At 28.2% G+C, this 16,844-nt stretch overlaps 3 protein-coding genes across 3 annotated transcripts; 2 read left to right on the top strand and 1 right to left on the bottom strand.

Annotated features, from left to right (window-relative positions):
• LOC114192810 (putative expansin-B2) lies at window positions 1-5,218 on the top strand. Its single transcript, XM_028082631.2, has 4 exons — window positions 1-213; window positions 771-883; window positions 1,178-1,368; window positions 4,665-5,218. The coding sequence occupies exons 1-4, from the start codon at window positions 24-26 to the stop codon at window positions 4,987-4,989; spliced, it is 819 nt and encodes a 272-aa protein (XP_027938432.2). The 5' UTR covers window positions 1-23; the 3' UTR covers window positions 4,990-5,218.
• A 1,941-nt stretch (window positions 5,219-7,159) lies between these two features.
• Window positions 7,160-8,338, top strand: LOC114192771 (expansin-B15-like). The gene is made up of 4 exons (XM_028082584.2): window positions 7,160-7,373; window positions 7,496-7,608; window positions 7,712-7,896; window positions 7,962-8,338. The coding sequence occupies exons 1-4, from the start codon at window positions 7,196-7,198 to the stop codon at window positions 8,281-8,283; spliced, it is 798 nt and encodes a 265-aa protein (XP_027938385.2). The 5' UTR covers window positions 7,160-7,195; the 3' UTR covers window positions 8,284-8,338.
• A 3,913-nt stretch (window positions 8,339-12,251) lies between these two features.
• LOC146884563 (F-box/kelch-repeat protein At3g23880-like) lies at window positions 12,252-13,409 on the bottom strand. Its single transcript, XM_085675587.1, has one exon. It carries the CDS (start codon window positions 13,407-13,409, stop codon window positions 12,252-12,254), a length of 1,158 nt encoding a protein of 385 aa, XP_085531713.1.
• Window positions 13,410-16,844: the final 3,435 nt, after the last annotated feature.

Below are 16,844 nucleotides of genomic sequence, written 5' to 3' on the forward strand. Positions count from 1 at the left end.
TATTAGCAACACTCTGTGATAATATGGCTCTTACACTTGTACGTACATTCTCTCATTTTTTCACCATTGTAGCTTCACTTTCAACGCTCCATGTTCTCCCCTCCTCTTCTTTCAACCCTAGAAACATTTCATTTGCTTCATACACCTTGTATTCGGATTGGTCACCTGCTCTAGCCACTTGGTATGGACCTGCCCAAGGAGACGGCAGTGAAGGTAAGAACAAATTTTAGAGTATGTTTAGACAATCCATTTGGTGATATCTCATGTTATCAAAAGTCTCATATCGACTAAAAATAACGTCAATTCATAATATATAAGTGAATATAAATCTTATTTTACAAAATTTTGTAAGTTTAAGTTAGACTTAAAGTATACTTCTTAACTTTCGGCGTAAACTATATATTACTAATAATTCAAGTGTAAATCTTAGTCTGTTGGAAGTCCAACATCGATTAAAGATAAAATAATTTCATAGTGTATAAGTGGAGTGCAAACCTCATCTTACAAACCAGTTTTGTGGGACTGAGTTACGTTTAAAGTTCACTTCGTAACAAAGTCATATAACATTAGCGATGAAAATATTGAATATCCTACCGAAAGAAAGATTCATACCTCATTGTTAAAGTTTTGAATTGAAGGCGACATTGATCCTCTAGGTGGGTTAAGTCATATCTTATGTGTCTCCTAATTTTATAAACTGTGAAAGCAATGGTTGAAATATGGTCGAAAAGGCTTCGGTTATTATGGTTGGTTGTTAATTATATATGTAGGTGGTGCTTGTGGTTATGGAAGCTCTGTTGGGGAACCTCCATTCTCGTCAATGATATCTGCCGGAAGCCCTCTTTTGTATGATTCAGGCAAAGGTTGTGGTTCATGTTATGAGGTAAGCACAACATATATAAAATTAGAAAAGAAAAATGATAAAACACTTTTTCAATGCTCGAAACTGTTAAATAATTCGTGTCTGTCATTCAGTCCATTTCACAAGTAAAATTATTAAATTAGTCTGTTGATAAAAAAAAGGGTCAAATCTAAAGTCATCTTAAATTTATAGATAGATAATAATTTATGCATTACATTTTTTTAAAAAATAATTAATTTTGTATTAATACTCAGAAAGTCAAAATTTAATATATTAGCTAATTGAGATTTGCATGGAAATTTGTTATAATTTCAGGTGAAATGCACAGGAAATAATGGATGCTCAGGGAACCCTGTGAGAGTAGTGATCAGTGATGCATGCCCAGGGTGTGACTCAGATGCTGAATACCACTTTGATTTGAGTGGCTCTGCTTTTGGTGCCATGGCAGTTTCAGGCCAAGATGAGAAACTACGTAATGCTGGCAAAATAAACATTCAATATAGAAGGTGTGGCTTTTTAAGATTACCCACAATATTTTTCATCTATGTGCATTAGTATTTTATCGAAGGTACAATATATAAGATAATTTTATAATATAAATGAAGTACAAATATTATTTTATAATTGGATTTTATATAAGATAATTTTATAATATAAATGAAGTACAAATATTATTTTATAATTCGATTTTGTGACAATAAGTTAGTTTCAAAGTTTATTTCTTAAGACGTGATATTGATTAAATTTTTTTATTCTTTTTATTTCTATTTATCTATCATTCCATTCTTATATAGTGTCGGTGATGTTTAGCTTCTTGTTAATTAATTAAGGTTTAATTATGCCTTTAGTCTCCATTTTCGAGTCAAAATTTCAAAATGGTACCCATATTTTTAAAAGTCTCAAAATGGTCCCCTTTTTTGTTGAAACATCTCACGTTTGTCCTTACCTTTAAGTCAACGTTGACGCCGTTAGAGGGAGTGCCATGTGTCAGTTCCTCGACTTTTTGAATTTTTTTATTATTTTTTTTTGAATTTTTTTATTTTTTATTTTTATTTTTTGAATTTTTTAGAAAAAATTAAAAAAATTGCCACGTGTCAAGCTGCCATCGTGCCACGTGGCAGTGACAGTGACACGTGTCAGTATTATGCCACGTGTCATTTTGTTAGTCTCAATTTGGTCCCTTTATTTTAATTTGTCTCAATTTAGTCCCAATTTTTGTAAAAATTAGCAATTTTGTCCCTCTCCAAATTGAAATCAAATTTAATTTATGTATAAATGTACATAAATATTTCCATCAAAATTGATATTTCAAGTAAATATTTTTAACCAAATTAGGTTCATTTAATTAATATTTTACATTGAACTTTATTTAAAATGGTTTAAAAGTTGTTAATAGAAAATAATGTTAATAGAAAAAAATTCAAAAATTACCTAGTTCATGTTACAATAAAACACATATAAATTTAAAATTTTAAAACAATTTTAAGTAAAGTTGAATGTGAAACATAATTTTAACTAAATTTAGCTATGTTAAAAATATATAATAAAAATATCAATTTGAATACAAATATCAAATTTAATAAAAATATTTGTATAACATTTATATAAAATTAAATTTTATTAAATTTGAAGGGGGACAAAATTGCTAATTTTTACAAAAATTGGGACTAAATTGAGACAAATTAAAATAAAGGACCAAATTGAGACTAACAAAATGACACGTGGCATAATACTGACACGTGTCACTGTCACTGCCATGTGGCATGATGACAGCTTGACATGTGGCAATTTTTTTAATTTTTTCTAAAAAATTCAAAAAAAAAATTAAAAATAAAAAGAAAATTAATAAAAAAATTTAAAAAATCGAGGAACTGACATGTGGCACTCCCTCTAACGGCGTCAACGTTGACTTAACGGCAAGGACAAACGTGAGACGTTTCAAAAAAAAAAGATCATTTTGAGACTTTTAAAAATATGGGTACCATTTTGAGATTTTGACTCCAAAATGGGGACCAAAGGCATAATTAAACCATTAATTAACTATCTAACTAACTAAACCACGTGATAAAGAGAATTAACTATATATTTTTAATGTGACAACATTCCCATAATTTTATTATATTTTCAGTACATATTTCAACCTTCTTGACTTTCCATTTATAATTTTTCTTATTTTGACCTACATTTAACAAATTTTATGGCAAAAACTATATTTGAATCTTTAAATATATTAATTGAGGCATTACCAGTTTATTAAGCAAAAACGATATATTTATTCTAGTTTTTTTAAATAGGTAAGAAAATTATATAATTATGTTTTCCTTAAAAGTTTTGAAAACTACCATTATAATATCGTGTCAAAGATTAATCAGACAGTAAACAAAAAATTATTTTATTATTAAATTGAGTTTTCATAACAAGACATACGATAAATTCAAATAATAATAAACAAAAAAAAAAATCTTAAAAAACATCATTGCAATACTTTCGATCTAATTCTAAAAATATAAAAATATGGGTTGACGTGTTGTTCTTCTTACATATTACCACTTTTGTGATTTTTATTAAATATGCAACTTTTAACTCAGATTTCACCTTAACCTTATCCAAATTATATATTTTATTTTATTTTCTTAAAAATAAATTCGCAATGTCTAAGGTGAAGATATTGCTTTTTTTATTAGTAATATATATATATATATATATATATATATATATATATATATATATATATATATATATATATATATATATATATATATATTAAAAGTATAATTGAGCTGTCTCGATCTATATAAAAAAATCATATACAATAAAGAGAAAGAAAAAATTTGCAACAAATGCAAAAAGTTCCCTGACTCTTGTATTTCTTTTCCCTACCTTAAAAGCTCTATGCTTTGAAAATTAAGTATTTAGAATTTTTTATTCTTCCTGAAAAATGGTGACATCTTCAAAGTTTTTAAACAAAACACCACCATCCATACAAGTAATAGTCATTATCAAAATTCTTTACTTTTATTAAAGGAAAGTGCTTTAAAATAGTCTGGTCCTCCATTGTTATTGTAGATTTTTATATCTACAAAATTTATTGTCAAAACCCACACAGTTTTGTTTAGGAATAATGGTGTCAAAGTAATTTTTTTTAATATAAAGTACCCTTTAAGCAATTGAATTATACAAATTAAAAAGATCTTTTAACATATGTTTCTTTTCTATTAAAAAATAAAAGTTTTTAAATAAATGATTATGATCGGACACAAACACCAATCAAAATATAAAAATGTTACTCTTTGAATATTTATTAACATGTTTTAACTTGAGCTACAATAAAAACCTCCTCTTCGTCAGCTTTTACGTTGAGGAAATTGTTTATTCACTCATAAGATTATTTATAAAACACTATTCTCCTTGATTTTTATGAAACGGAATAATTAGAATGTTTTTCAACCCATATAAAAAATTAAAAATTAAAAATTGGATAAATTTAGTTATTTTAACAAAATTTTGTTAAGTTTATTTGACATTTTATACGCGTTTTTTTAGTAATATTGAAGTAAAAGTGAGATAAATTATATAAACAACTCAAATATTATAATAAGATGCGTTTGAAACGTCAAATCAACTTAAAAAAAATATTTGATTAAAAAGATTAAATACACACATTTCTAGAGTTGGGGGACTAAATTAATCAAAAGTTTCAAGAATAGACTATTTTCCATTTTCACTGAAAATTAAGAGATAAAAATATATTTCACGGAACAAATTATAAAATACTAACACTAGAATGAATTTACTTTTGCAGAGTTGAATGCAGTTACCCAGGTGTGTCAATAGCTTTTCGTGTGGACAGTGGATCGAACGATGAATACTTTGCAATACTGATTGAATATGAAGGTGGTGATGGTGATCTTGGGAAAGTTGAACTGAAGGAGGAAGATTCAGGTGCATGGTATTCCATGGAGAGATCATGGGGTGCAGTTTGGAAACTTGACAAAGGGTCTCCACTCAATGCACCATTCTCTATCAGACTAACCACTCTTAAATCTCACAGCACCATTGTCGCTAACAATGTCATCCCTAAGGGTTGGACCCTGGCTCACACATATAGATCAATCGTCAACTTCTGAATCCAAACTTTTCTATTGCTTGGATCATCTCCTTCTACCTCTACTCTGCTAAATAAAACTTAAATCAGTTTATGCTATTTCACTGTTTTTTTCTTTCTTTTAATTATCCTTTCTTTTGTTCTCTCTTTTAAATCTTTAATATTTTGGAATGTAAAATTATCAACTTGTACATGCCACTATATATGTATGAGGTTTTGATTTAAGCGGTGGCCATATAGAAAGCATTATGTAAATTCATATAAGGACGAATTTATGTATAAATCTAGAGTTATTATATGTTAACAAAGTTTTTTAACAAATTTTTGACAAACTTTCCTATTTAGGTAAAAAAACTTATTTTGTTTACTTTAATTGCACTTTAATTAAAAAATAAAAATTTAATTTACTTTAATTGCACTTTTAGAAACTTTGTTAAATTTATTAAAAAAAAATTGTCAAACAATAATTTTTTATAAATTTATTACCTTCAAGTTTTGAGTTGTAACTGCTGTTTTTTCTTACATATATTTTTGAAATGCTACTTATGAGTATTTATGAGGAATATGTAACGATAATTTATAAATAAATGATAACTATTATATGTAATGATAATTTATAAATAAATCATAATTATTATTGAAATGATACATTTAAGAGATACTTAAAGTTCTCACTTATGAATTAAATATATCATTTATGAATTAAGTATAGTATCTAGAGTTATTATATGTTAACAAAGTTTTTTAACAAAATTTTGACAAACTTTTTTATTTAGGTAAAAAAAAATTATTATGTTACTTTATTTTAATTAAAAAATAAAAAATTAATTTACTTTAATTTCACTTTTAAAAACTTTGTTAAATTTATTAGAAAGAATTTTTTCAAACAATAATTTTCTATAAATTTATTACCTTCAAGTTTTGGGTTGTAACTGCTGTTATTTCCTTACTTATATTTTGAAATGCTACTTATGAGTATTTATGATGAATATGTAACGATAATTTATAAATAAATGATAATTATTATATGTAACGATAATTTACAAATAAATCATAATTATTATTGGAATGATACATTAAAGAGATATTAAAGTTCTCACTTATGAATTAAATATATTATTTATGAATTAAGTATAGTATTTTGCTAACCATTGTTCTAAGAGCATTGGTTAAGGTAATTAATATGTATTGAATCCTATAAGAAATATATAAGTAAGTGTAATATTAAATTAAATATGACTTAATCATAATTAATGCAATTTTATTTTATTTAAAAGACAAAAATGTCCATAATTATTGTACATGTGTATTTCATATTTTATTTAATGTTCATAAAAAAAATAATTAAATAATAAAATTACTATGTTTTAATATTATTAAAGATTAAATATAATTAGACATAAGGAAGTTTAAATTAATAGAACAAGCAACAAAACAAAAATAGTGTTAAACATCTAATAAATTTATAAAAAAATAACTATATAAAATGTCTTAGTAGAGACCTTAAAAATTTTAAAATGATTATTTTGTATCAGTATCTTATTATAAAACTTTAAAAGGATGTTTTTTGTCTTTATAAAATTTGTTATATGCATTTATACTATCTTAATTAATGTATTTAATTATTATTAACCAATGCCCTTAAGGTACTGATTAGAATTCTCCTTAAATATATCATTAGAAGAAAATTGTTGAATAGTGACCAATTGACCAATAATTATTAGTAACTACAATGACCAATTTATATATCAATTTACAAAACTAAAAATTACTGGTTACTATAATAGTCACTATTATGAATAAAAAATTATAATTAGTCACTAAATTAGTTTTAAAATTAGCTACCATGATTTTAGCTATCAAAATAAATTGATCAATAAACATTAGCTACTTAAATTTTGATTACCAAAATAAATTAGTTTCTAAACTAATTTTTAATTAATTAGTGACCAATTATACATTTTTATTTATAATAGTGACTATTTTAGTAATAAATTTTTTTAAATTTTATAAATTGATATCTAAATTAGTCACTCTAATAACTAATTATTTTTTATTTCTAAAATTTGTTTTTAATCGAGGATTTTCTTATATGGTATGTTATATTCTTAGTTGTATTGTAGTTCAGCTTACCTAGTTTGCTCGTATAAATACCATACTACGATGCCATATTTCTTACATATACCAAAAATTATCACCACCCAGGGAAGTAACAGTGATACTGTAACATGTCTTATAAACATGCATTGTCTCATCCACTCGCTGTTCTAGCTTCATTTTCAATATTCCTAGTGGTCCCTTCGTCTTGTTTCAACCCCAAAAATATTTTCAATGCCTCCATTGATTCATATTGGTCATCTGCTGTGGCTACTTGGTATGGACCTTCCAATGGGGATGGAAGTGAAGGTATTACAAAAAATAGATTAGTCTTTAACAATTATTTTGAAAGGGTTAAATAATAAAATTTGTTAATTATATTTGGACAATAGTACTTTGATACCAAATAATATTTTGTATTATATATGCAGGTGGTGCTTGTGGTTATGGCAGAACTGTTGGGGAACCTCCATTCTCATCGATGATAGCTGCAGGAAGCCCTCCTTTGTTTGAATCAGGCAAAGGATGTGGTTCTTGTTTCGAGGTGCCAATTAAAACATGTGTATTTAGATACTTAATATAAATAATCATTTATATACTAAACATGTTATTAATAGTTAGCATTCGAATTTTGTTACAATATTAAGGTGAAGTGCACGGGGAATAAAGCATGCTCCGGCAACCCTGTGAGGGTAGTGATCACTGATGAGTGTCCTGGTTGTGGTTCCGACGCACATTTTGATTTGAGTGGTGCTGCTTTTGGTGCAATGGCAGGTCCAGGTGAAGCCGATCAGTTACGCAACGCTGGCAGAATAGCCGTTCAGTATAACAGGTACGTATCTTAATTTCTATACTTTGATTTTATGTTAACAAAAATTAACGTCTAACTTTTTGCAGGGTTGCATGCGAGTATCCTCGTACGTCTATAGTTTTTCATGTGGACTCGGGATCAAACCAAGACTATTTTGCAGTGATGGTTGAATATGAAGATGGAGATGGTGAACTTGAGAGAGTTGAACTGAAGGAAGATTCTTCAAATTCATGGGAAGCCATGCAACAATCTTGGGGTGCAATTTGGAAATATAACAAAGGGTCACAACTCAAAGCACCATTCTCTATAAGGCTAACCAACTTTAAGTCTAAGACTGTTGTGGCTACCAATGTCATCCCTGCTGGGTGGACACCTGGTCAAACTTATATATCAAATGTTAATTTTTGAATCTTTCTTCATTCCCTGTACCTCTATTACTTAATCTATGATATAATCAAACAAATTGTCCATTAATTTATCTTCAGATACTTTTATTTTATTTTATTATTTGTTATTGTTGATAAAGAAAAAAGTGTTCATTAGTTTGAATTGGATCATTGAGAGAGTTGAGAGAAAACCCTAAATGAATGCCTATATTTTGATAATTACAAGGGCCTGGACAAATTTTTATAATTAGAGACCAATTTATCTTATTATTATGATTTAGACAAATTACCGTTTTTTCTTTAAATATTTATTGGTAATAACTCAATTTATATTGAAGAAAGAAAGTTTTAATTACTGTTTAAATGTGTAAATGTTACTAGCTATGCTATATATCTTCTTGCCCTTAAGTTTCCTGGGAACTCTTTTTATTATAATATTTATGGATGAATGTGACACTAATTTACATTTTTACTGAACTTTTTTACAAATAAAAGTATAATTAGTAAAATGATAATTAATATATAATCTTAAACTTTATAATCAACATAAAAATAAAATTTGAACATAAAACCGAGAAAGAAACGGAAGAAACAATTGTTACACCTTTTATAAATCCAAGAACTAAATAAGAATTTTTATTCATTTTAAGACTAAGTTAACACCTATTACACTTTCAATGAACAAAATCATCATTTACTTTTTTATTTATTATAAAAGTTGATTGTTCAATTATTAGAATGTCATTATCAAAAAAATAAATTTTGGATTAAGGTATACTTTTTTTTTCACCCCTATATTCCAAAAGTAACTCCTTGTACGTAATTTGTCTTGTAATTCATTCTCACGTAGTCTCTGAATTGGGTTAGTATAATAAGTAATATATAAACAAATGTTTTAACTTTTACCAAGTAATTAATTTCTACAATGCATTTAATGTATTTTAAAATTCATTAATTTCAATAATGAATTTAATTAAGAGAATTAAATGTTAGAAACATATATACAATTAAAGATGTCAAAATGGATTCCAACCCGTGAGTCAGCTCAAATTGGATTGAGAAAAATTCAGTTTTTTTAAAGGTGGGTTGAACTCAACCCGGTTCACTTAATCCATGGGTTAAACGGTTCGAGCTGCGTTGAAGGTAGGTTGACCCACTTAACCCACAAACATTTTTTTACATTTTTTTAAACTTTTTTATAATTATTTACTACTTCTAAATATATAGGTTCACAATTTCATATTTTTAAATAATAGAATGTTGCTCAATAATATTTGAATAGTGTGAATGTTTAATTAATTTGATTGTCAAGTTATAAATGTTGATACTTTAATCTTTAACTATAATTTTTATAATAAATTACTTAAGCAACCGTCTTATAAAAAAAATTCTAAATTAGCATGACAAAGATGTGTAATTTTTTCATTTATATTTTGTTGAATAGCATGACAGAAAATGTGTAATATTAGTCATGTTTTTTTGGACTATATGGAGACTTTCTTAAAAACAATTCATCATATATTGGTGGTGAGCATGATGAAGACATTGGTTCTTGATTTTACTGTGATTTTGTCATCTCATGAATTGCTTAAAAAATTGAATACTTAAAAATAAATAAATTTTTTTTTATGTGGATTGTTGAGCCAACCTACTTAATCCACCAACCCGTGATGGATTGAGTCGGGTTGCAAAATTTATGATTCATCATAAAGTGAGACAGGTTAGACTCACTTATTTTTAACCCACCGACTCACTTTCACATGTATATATACAATGCTAATAATGCTGATATAAATGAATTTAATAAAGATAATTAAATGTATTAACGTATATACGAGACTAATAAATTAGGGTTATAAAATATCACATTGTATATTTTATTTGCATAAATCCAATTTCTTATACGGCATTTTGACCCTTAGTAGTTGGCTTCTACCTCAACTCGTTGGTTTCAAGCTGTCCCACTTTCAAGTCCTAAGTAGTTGTTCAATTAAAAACATTTGACTTGTTAATTTTGTATTCTTGTAATTTTTGGTTCATGTTTATTCTAAAACTATATGATATAAGTTTTTTACTATTTTCTAATATTTGAACAATGAGGCTTACTCTGGATTTCTATTATCTGGTGGCTTATATGAACATTGAACATAAGGATTGAGGTTTTTGTTGAGAGCTCTAATAAGTAAGGAAGTTCGTTTGATCTAGAATGGTATAATTACTTAAATAGTTTGGGTCAGACACTATTGCTTCTAAATTTTAACCTTCCATGCAAAGTATATGGATGATGGTAATCCTTTCATTTTTCAAAAGAGTTCAAACAAATTCTCTTGTTATATTCCATTACTCTTATATAATTTCTTATATGCAGATTTCACGGTTTACACCTTTATTTTGTCACCATTCCATATTTCCTCATCCTTTCTATCTCTAAGTATTATTGTACCCTCCACCTTTCTCATGAGGTTTGCCACTATATCTTTCTCCCATTCAAACCATTCTCTTCTCCATTGTAAGTTCCACACCCAATTTTCTCCATTCCAATATTCGGCCTCCACTAACTTTGCTTTCTTTGAGATTGAATTTGTATATAACCTCGTATACTTTTCTTTTAAGGGGATTTCATCTGGCCATAGATTATCCCAAAAATTGATTTTATTACCTATCCTTATATTCCATCTTATATTTCTATCAAACCAATTTTCCTTATACCCTCCTTCACATGTTTTCGTAATAAGTTCCCACTATCATGAGTCATGACTACAAACTTTTTTATCGTCTAATGTTCTCCAAAACTCATATTTGGAGAGCACAATATCTTTCCAAAGTCTAGATTCTTCCTTAACTAGTTTCCATTTCTATTTTCCTAGCAAGGCTATGTTGAACTTGTCCAAGTCCTTTTCTCCCAACCCACCATCTTCCTTAGTTCTACAAATAAACTCCCACCTAACTCATGCAATCTTCCTACCTTCGTGGTCCCATCCACATAGGAACTCTCTGTAATTTTCTACTAATTTTCCCCACACTAACAAACATTTTGAAGATAGATAAGTATACAAAGAAATGGTAGAAATTATAGATTTTATTAACATTACCTTTCCTGCAAAGATAGATGTCTTACTTTCCATTTAGACAATCTCTTTCTTATATTTATTATCATATCATTCCAAAAAACTTTCTTTCTATGATTTGCCCCTACCTTTATGCCTAGGTATAGAAAAATGTTTGCAGAGAATGCTTCTTATGTTTGTCTTACAAGAGAATCTCGCGAAGACTTGACTCTTTCAAAGATCTTTTAAAATACACATTAAACTTGCTTCCCACCAATAACCTTAGAAAATTGAATGTCAACTATGTGAAGAGCATAAAAACTATCTTACCTTGGTCTGAGAAGTCATGCCATATATTATAATGTTTCTTGAAGAAGAGACATGCATCTCTACACTTGGACATGGACATAAGCAACTTAAAGAAGAATATATTCTCTGAAGCACAAAATGGATATGAAGATTCTCGATGACTATTTCTTCTAATCTTATAAATAGAAGATATTGCTGAAGAAGAAAGGTTATTCTTGAAATCTTTATGCGATCATTGAGCCAAAAGACTCCCCTTTTAGTGCACATATATGTGATCTTTCATATCATTTTACCTTTATAATTTGTTTACTTAGCTAGAAGTAGTTATATCCCCTTATTTTTCCTAAAATAACCCAAGTACAAAAAGTCATTCTTGGTTATTCCAAGTGCATAAAGGACTACTGTTACAAGGAACCTCTTAGAAAGGATATAAAATCTTTAAGCACTCTTAACACTAGAGACTAGTTTCACAAAAGTAGAGGATTTAGAAATCTAATGCAACATGTTATTCATAACCAATGATAGATCGAATGAACCACCCAAACTAGTACCACTCTCTATTCACATGAAAATGATGAGGTTTTGAAACCTCTGACAAAACTTAACATACTCATCTGAGAAAACATAAGACAACTTAATTCCGATATGGCAAAACCAAGCTCTGAACGAAGTCATACGAGAAAAAGAAAAACTTGTCGTCATTGAAAAGTTCACGACCATCTATACTATTGTCTTTCTTATTGTATAAAATAAATTCCGCTGTATCGTAGCTTGCAAGCAACATAACATCATCATTCTGAGACAAACACAAAATCACTGGAAGAGCTGGCAAGCCATGAAGAACACGAATATGAAGATCTTCATAACTTACATTCAGCAACAGTGTCCATGATTTTGCAACTCCAAACTCTCTCATTATCCAAACAACAAAACAAGTCCCTTGATGATGGGAAAGACACAAACAACCCTTCAAGACCTCAAGCACAGGCACATCCGGAGGCACTTCAGAAAGACCATCAGGCATAGATAAATAACTGCATTTCTCATTCTTCAAATCGTAAGAAAAAATTTCTAACTCGTTGATTGTAACAGTTCCCCAGCGATACCCAGGACCGCATTTGGGAAGTGCTAACCAGTTTAAATGGCCACACACATAAGCTCCATGAACACTCAACGCAGGGAAAGCATCACAAGTTAAAGTGTTTCTCCAACAACTGTCACCTAAATAATAAACCCTAACCTCCATTTTCTGTAATTTATTATCCAAAAAAATAACTTGGTATCTGTCACTCCAATCATCGTAGCCAAACCCAAACATAAACAAATAAGGGTAGTTGTGATCACCGGAACGAATACGTATGTGTGGAGAATCTTCGCCCATGAGCCTTGTGGATGGATTCCAAAACCGGACCCAATATTCTTCAAATTCATCTCCACGGTAAGAATCTTGCAAGCAAACCAAGCCGTTGCAGACACCCAAGATTGTGTAATCGTGGTTGAATCGGTGACAAACGTCAACAGTGGAGGATGGATTGTGAAGTAAATTTTGCAAGGAACATGGTGCTGCACAGTACCTGCTTTCATCGTTCTCGTAGTCTCTGAAGGTTAACAAGATGTATGTGTTTTTGGAAGACTTTTGAAGGTGTAGTTTAACGAATGTCGGATCGAAGATGAGGGTGTTCAACCATTTTGATATGCACCTGAGTCGCATGAGATCCTTCACTGGAACCCTTGATAAAATTTCTACCATGAGTTCTTGAGGAACAACGGGAGAACATTGAGATGAAGACATTGATGTGATGAGATGCACACAAAAGAAGAACGTGAGAAACCCTACTTTTACACAAACGTGCCAACTTTAATTGTCCGAAAGAAACATTGCAAGACCAATAGAGATCATATATATATATATATATATATATATATATATATATATATATATATATATATATATATATATATATATATAAAGGGATCCGTTATTGATGAATAACTTGGGTCACTTAAATTGTAAATATATAACCTTATAATAGTAACTGATCATTGAAATTGGTTGTTAATAAAACATTTTCTTACACTAACATTAAATTTTTTCAAATATGTGCATTTATTGCGAGAACGTAATTTAATTTCAGCAAGTAAATCATCCCTCACAATGCTTTCAAATTTATTGAAACAAATTTCAAATCATTCTCTAGAATAATTTATTTTATATTATTAATTAAATTAGTGTTAATGTTCATTATAATAACATTAATTGTAATTTTAACTATTAATACTATAATTATTGTTATTAATATACTAATTACTATCATTATGGCTATTAATTTTATTATGATTATATTATTTATAAGTTAAAATACTCCATTGGTTCACATTTTTGTTCAAAAATCTCAATTAGGTCCTAATATTTTTTTTTAGACTCAATTAAATCCATATTTTTGAAAATGCGTAATAATTAGGTCCATTCCGTTAGAATGGTGGTAATTGTATTAAAGATGTGTTACGTGTTAGCTCCTCATTATTTTGATTTTTTTTATTTTTTTAATTATTCATGTCACGTGTCATGTCAATATTGTGTCACGTGTCAAGTCAATGTTTGAATCATCAATTTGGTCCATATATTTGTTATTTTGATTATATTTCAATACATTTTTTTTTTAATTTTCAATTTCATTCTCTCTAAATTGAGACCAAATTTAACTTTATATAAATTTTATAATGATATTTGTATTAAACATTTTAATAATATTAAGTTTATTTAAATTTTTATTTTACATTAAACTTTACTTATATTTTGTTTTAAAATTTTAAAATATTTATTTTAACTTGTTACAAAATTGTTTTAAATAATTTATATACAAATGTTATAGTTGGTTTAAAAATAACAATTTTATAAATTTAAATATAAAATTTTAAAAATATTTTGTAAAAAGTTAAAATAAATATATTTAAAATTTTAAAATAAATGGACTGAAATGTAATCAAAATAACAAATATATGGACCAAATTGAGATTCAGACAATGACTTGACACGTGTCACCTTTACTGACTTGACATGTGGCACAATATTGACATGACATGTGACATGAATAATTTAAAAAAAATCAAAAAAAAAATCAAAAAAATAGGAGCTGACATGTGACACATCCTTAACACAGTTATCACCGTACTAACGAAATGGATCTAATTGTTACGCATTTTCAAACATGGACCTAATTGAGACTAAAAAAAATCTTAGGACCTAATTATGATTTTTGAACAAAAACGTGGACCAATAGAGTATTTTAACCTTATTTACATTATCACTACAACAAAAGTCACTTTAGGCAATAACATAATTGTGAGTTAAACTATAAAAACAATGGGCTAAAGTTTAGACAATAATTTTTTAGGTGTAGTCTAGGTAAGTGTAACTGTAGGTAATAGGCTACGATTTTCAGTAAAGCAACAATTGTTGCTTAAAATTCTCATAAAAGTGAACGGTTTTGATGTATGTGTCTTCTCAAATTTCACATTTTCAACATTGTGAGCTCTTGGCGTTTTTAGTCTAAAATTAAAGGGAGGGAAGAAATTCAAAAAAAATTTGCGTTTTTTGAACTAAATTTCGCATTTTCAAAATATATTTTCCTTTTCTAAATATTTATAAATTTTGTTGTAAAAAAATTATAAGAAATTTTTAAAAATTTATTTTCAAAATATTTGTATATAAAAAATTTTGAAAAAAAAATTATATAAAATACTAACAAATTTTATAATTTTGTAAGAAATAATTATTTACGAAGGATTGATTTATCAATTAAAATTCTTAGAACGAAGACAAAAGAAATTGAATTTCTCTTGCTAATAACTTGGGTCCGTTATTGATGCATCCACTAGATGGTCACATATTTGTTCACTATCAACTCGAAATCAGGCTTTTGCTAAGTTATTAGCACAATTGATCAAGTTAAGAGCCCACTTCCCAAATTATCCAATTAAGAAAATTTGTTTTGATAATGTTGGTGAATTTACATCTCATGCTTTTAATGAGTATTATATGTCAATTCGAATTGAAGTTTAACATCAAGTAGCACATGTTCATACTCAAAATGGACTTGTAGAATCATTGATAAAATGTCTAAAATTGATTGCAAGACCATTACTTATGAAAACTAATCTTCCAATGACTACTTGGGGATATGCAATTCTGCATGTTGCAGTATTGATTCGCATAAGACCAACTAGTTATCACAAATAATCTCATCTACAGTTGGTTTTTGGTCAGCAACCTCATATTTCTCATTTAAGAATTTTTAGGTGTGTAATATATGTTCCAATTTCCCCACCAAAAAGGACCATGATGGATCCTCAAAGACGCTTGGAAATATATGTTGGATACGATTCTCTGTCGATAATATTAAATTATTTAATATTAACATTATTAAATGGTTTTATTACAAATAGGTATCTTGATCCTCCCTTATTGATTTTGGAGAATGAAAACAAAGTCACACATTTGTATCTAAAGAGGATGTTGAGTTGGTGCAATTTATAGTGAATTAGTTGACTTTATTTCCACAAGGTGGATGGGTGCATGGAGGTGAAGGTCCAGAAGGTGGAACGGGTCCTTTGGGAAGAACATGAAATTGTTGACTTTTAATGTCGCTAACACCATTTTTGTGAGCAACTGTACCTCCACAAGGTGGATGGGCGCATGGAGATGAAGGTTCAGAATGATGAGGAGGTCCTTTAGGAAGAACATGAAATCCTTTGCTTTTAATGTTGTTAACAACATTTGAAGGTAGACAAGGTGGAGTGCAACCATGTGAAGGTCCAGAAGGTGGAACAGGTCCTTTCGGAAGAACATGAAATCTTTTGTTTTTAATGTTACTAATAAGACGTTGTTGTGCAGAATCTATGACCACATTATTAGCCTCATTCGATTCAAATGTAGCATTTGCTATCACTATATTTGAAACAACAATGAGTAGAAGAAATGGAATTAAGGCAGTGGCCATTTTGGATTTCTAGATGAGAAAATCAGAAGCCCAATTCTAACTTTTATAGCATCTTAAGATGTATACTCATTTAATATAGAACATTCTTTTATTAATGTAAAGAAAGGTTCAAATGTCAGGTACATTGAGACTCAATGTATTTATTTAATGAATTATTTATTGATTGGTATTAGTTAATGTTATATTTATTAAATGTATTTATTGCTTCTTATTAATTATTATTATTA

The sequence above is a fragment of the Vigna unguiculata genome, chromosome 7, assembly GCF_037176805.1.
Source record: "Vigna unguiculata cultivar grain cowpea cultivar isolate G323 ecotype 2 chromosome 7, ASM3717680v1, whole genome shotgun sequence".
NCBI classification, from domain to species: Eukaryota; Viridiplantae; Streptophyta; class Magnoliopsida; order Fabales; family Fabaceae; genus Vigna; species Vigna unguiculata.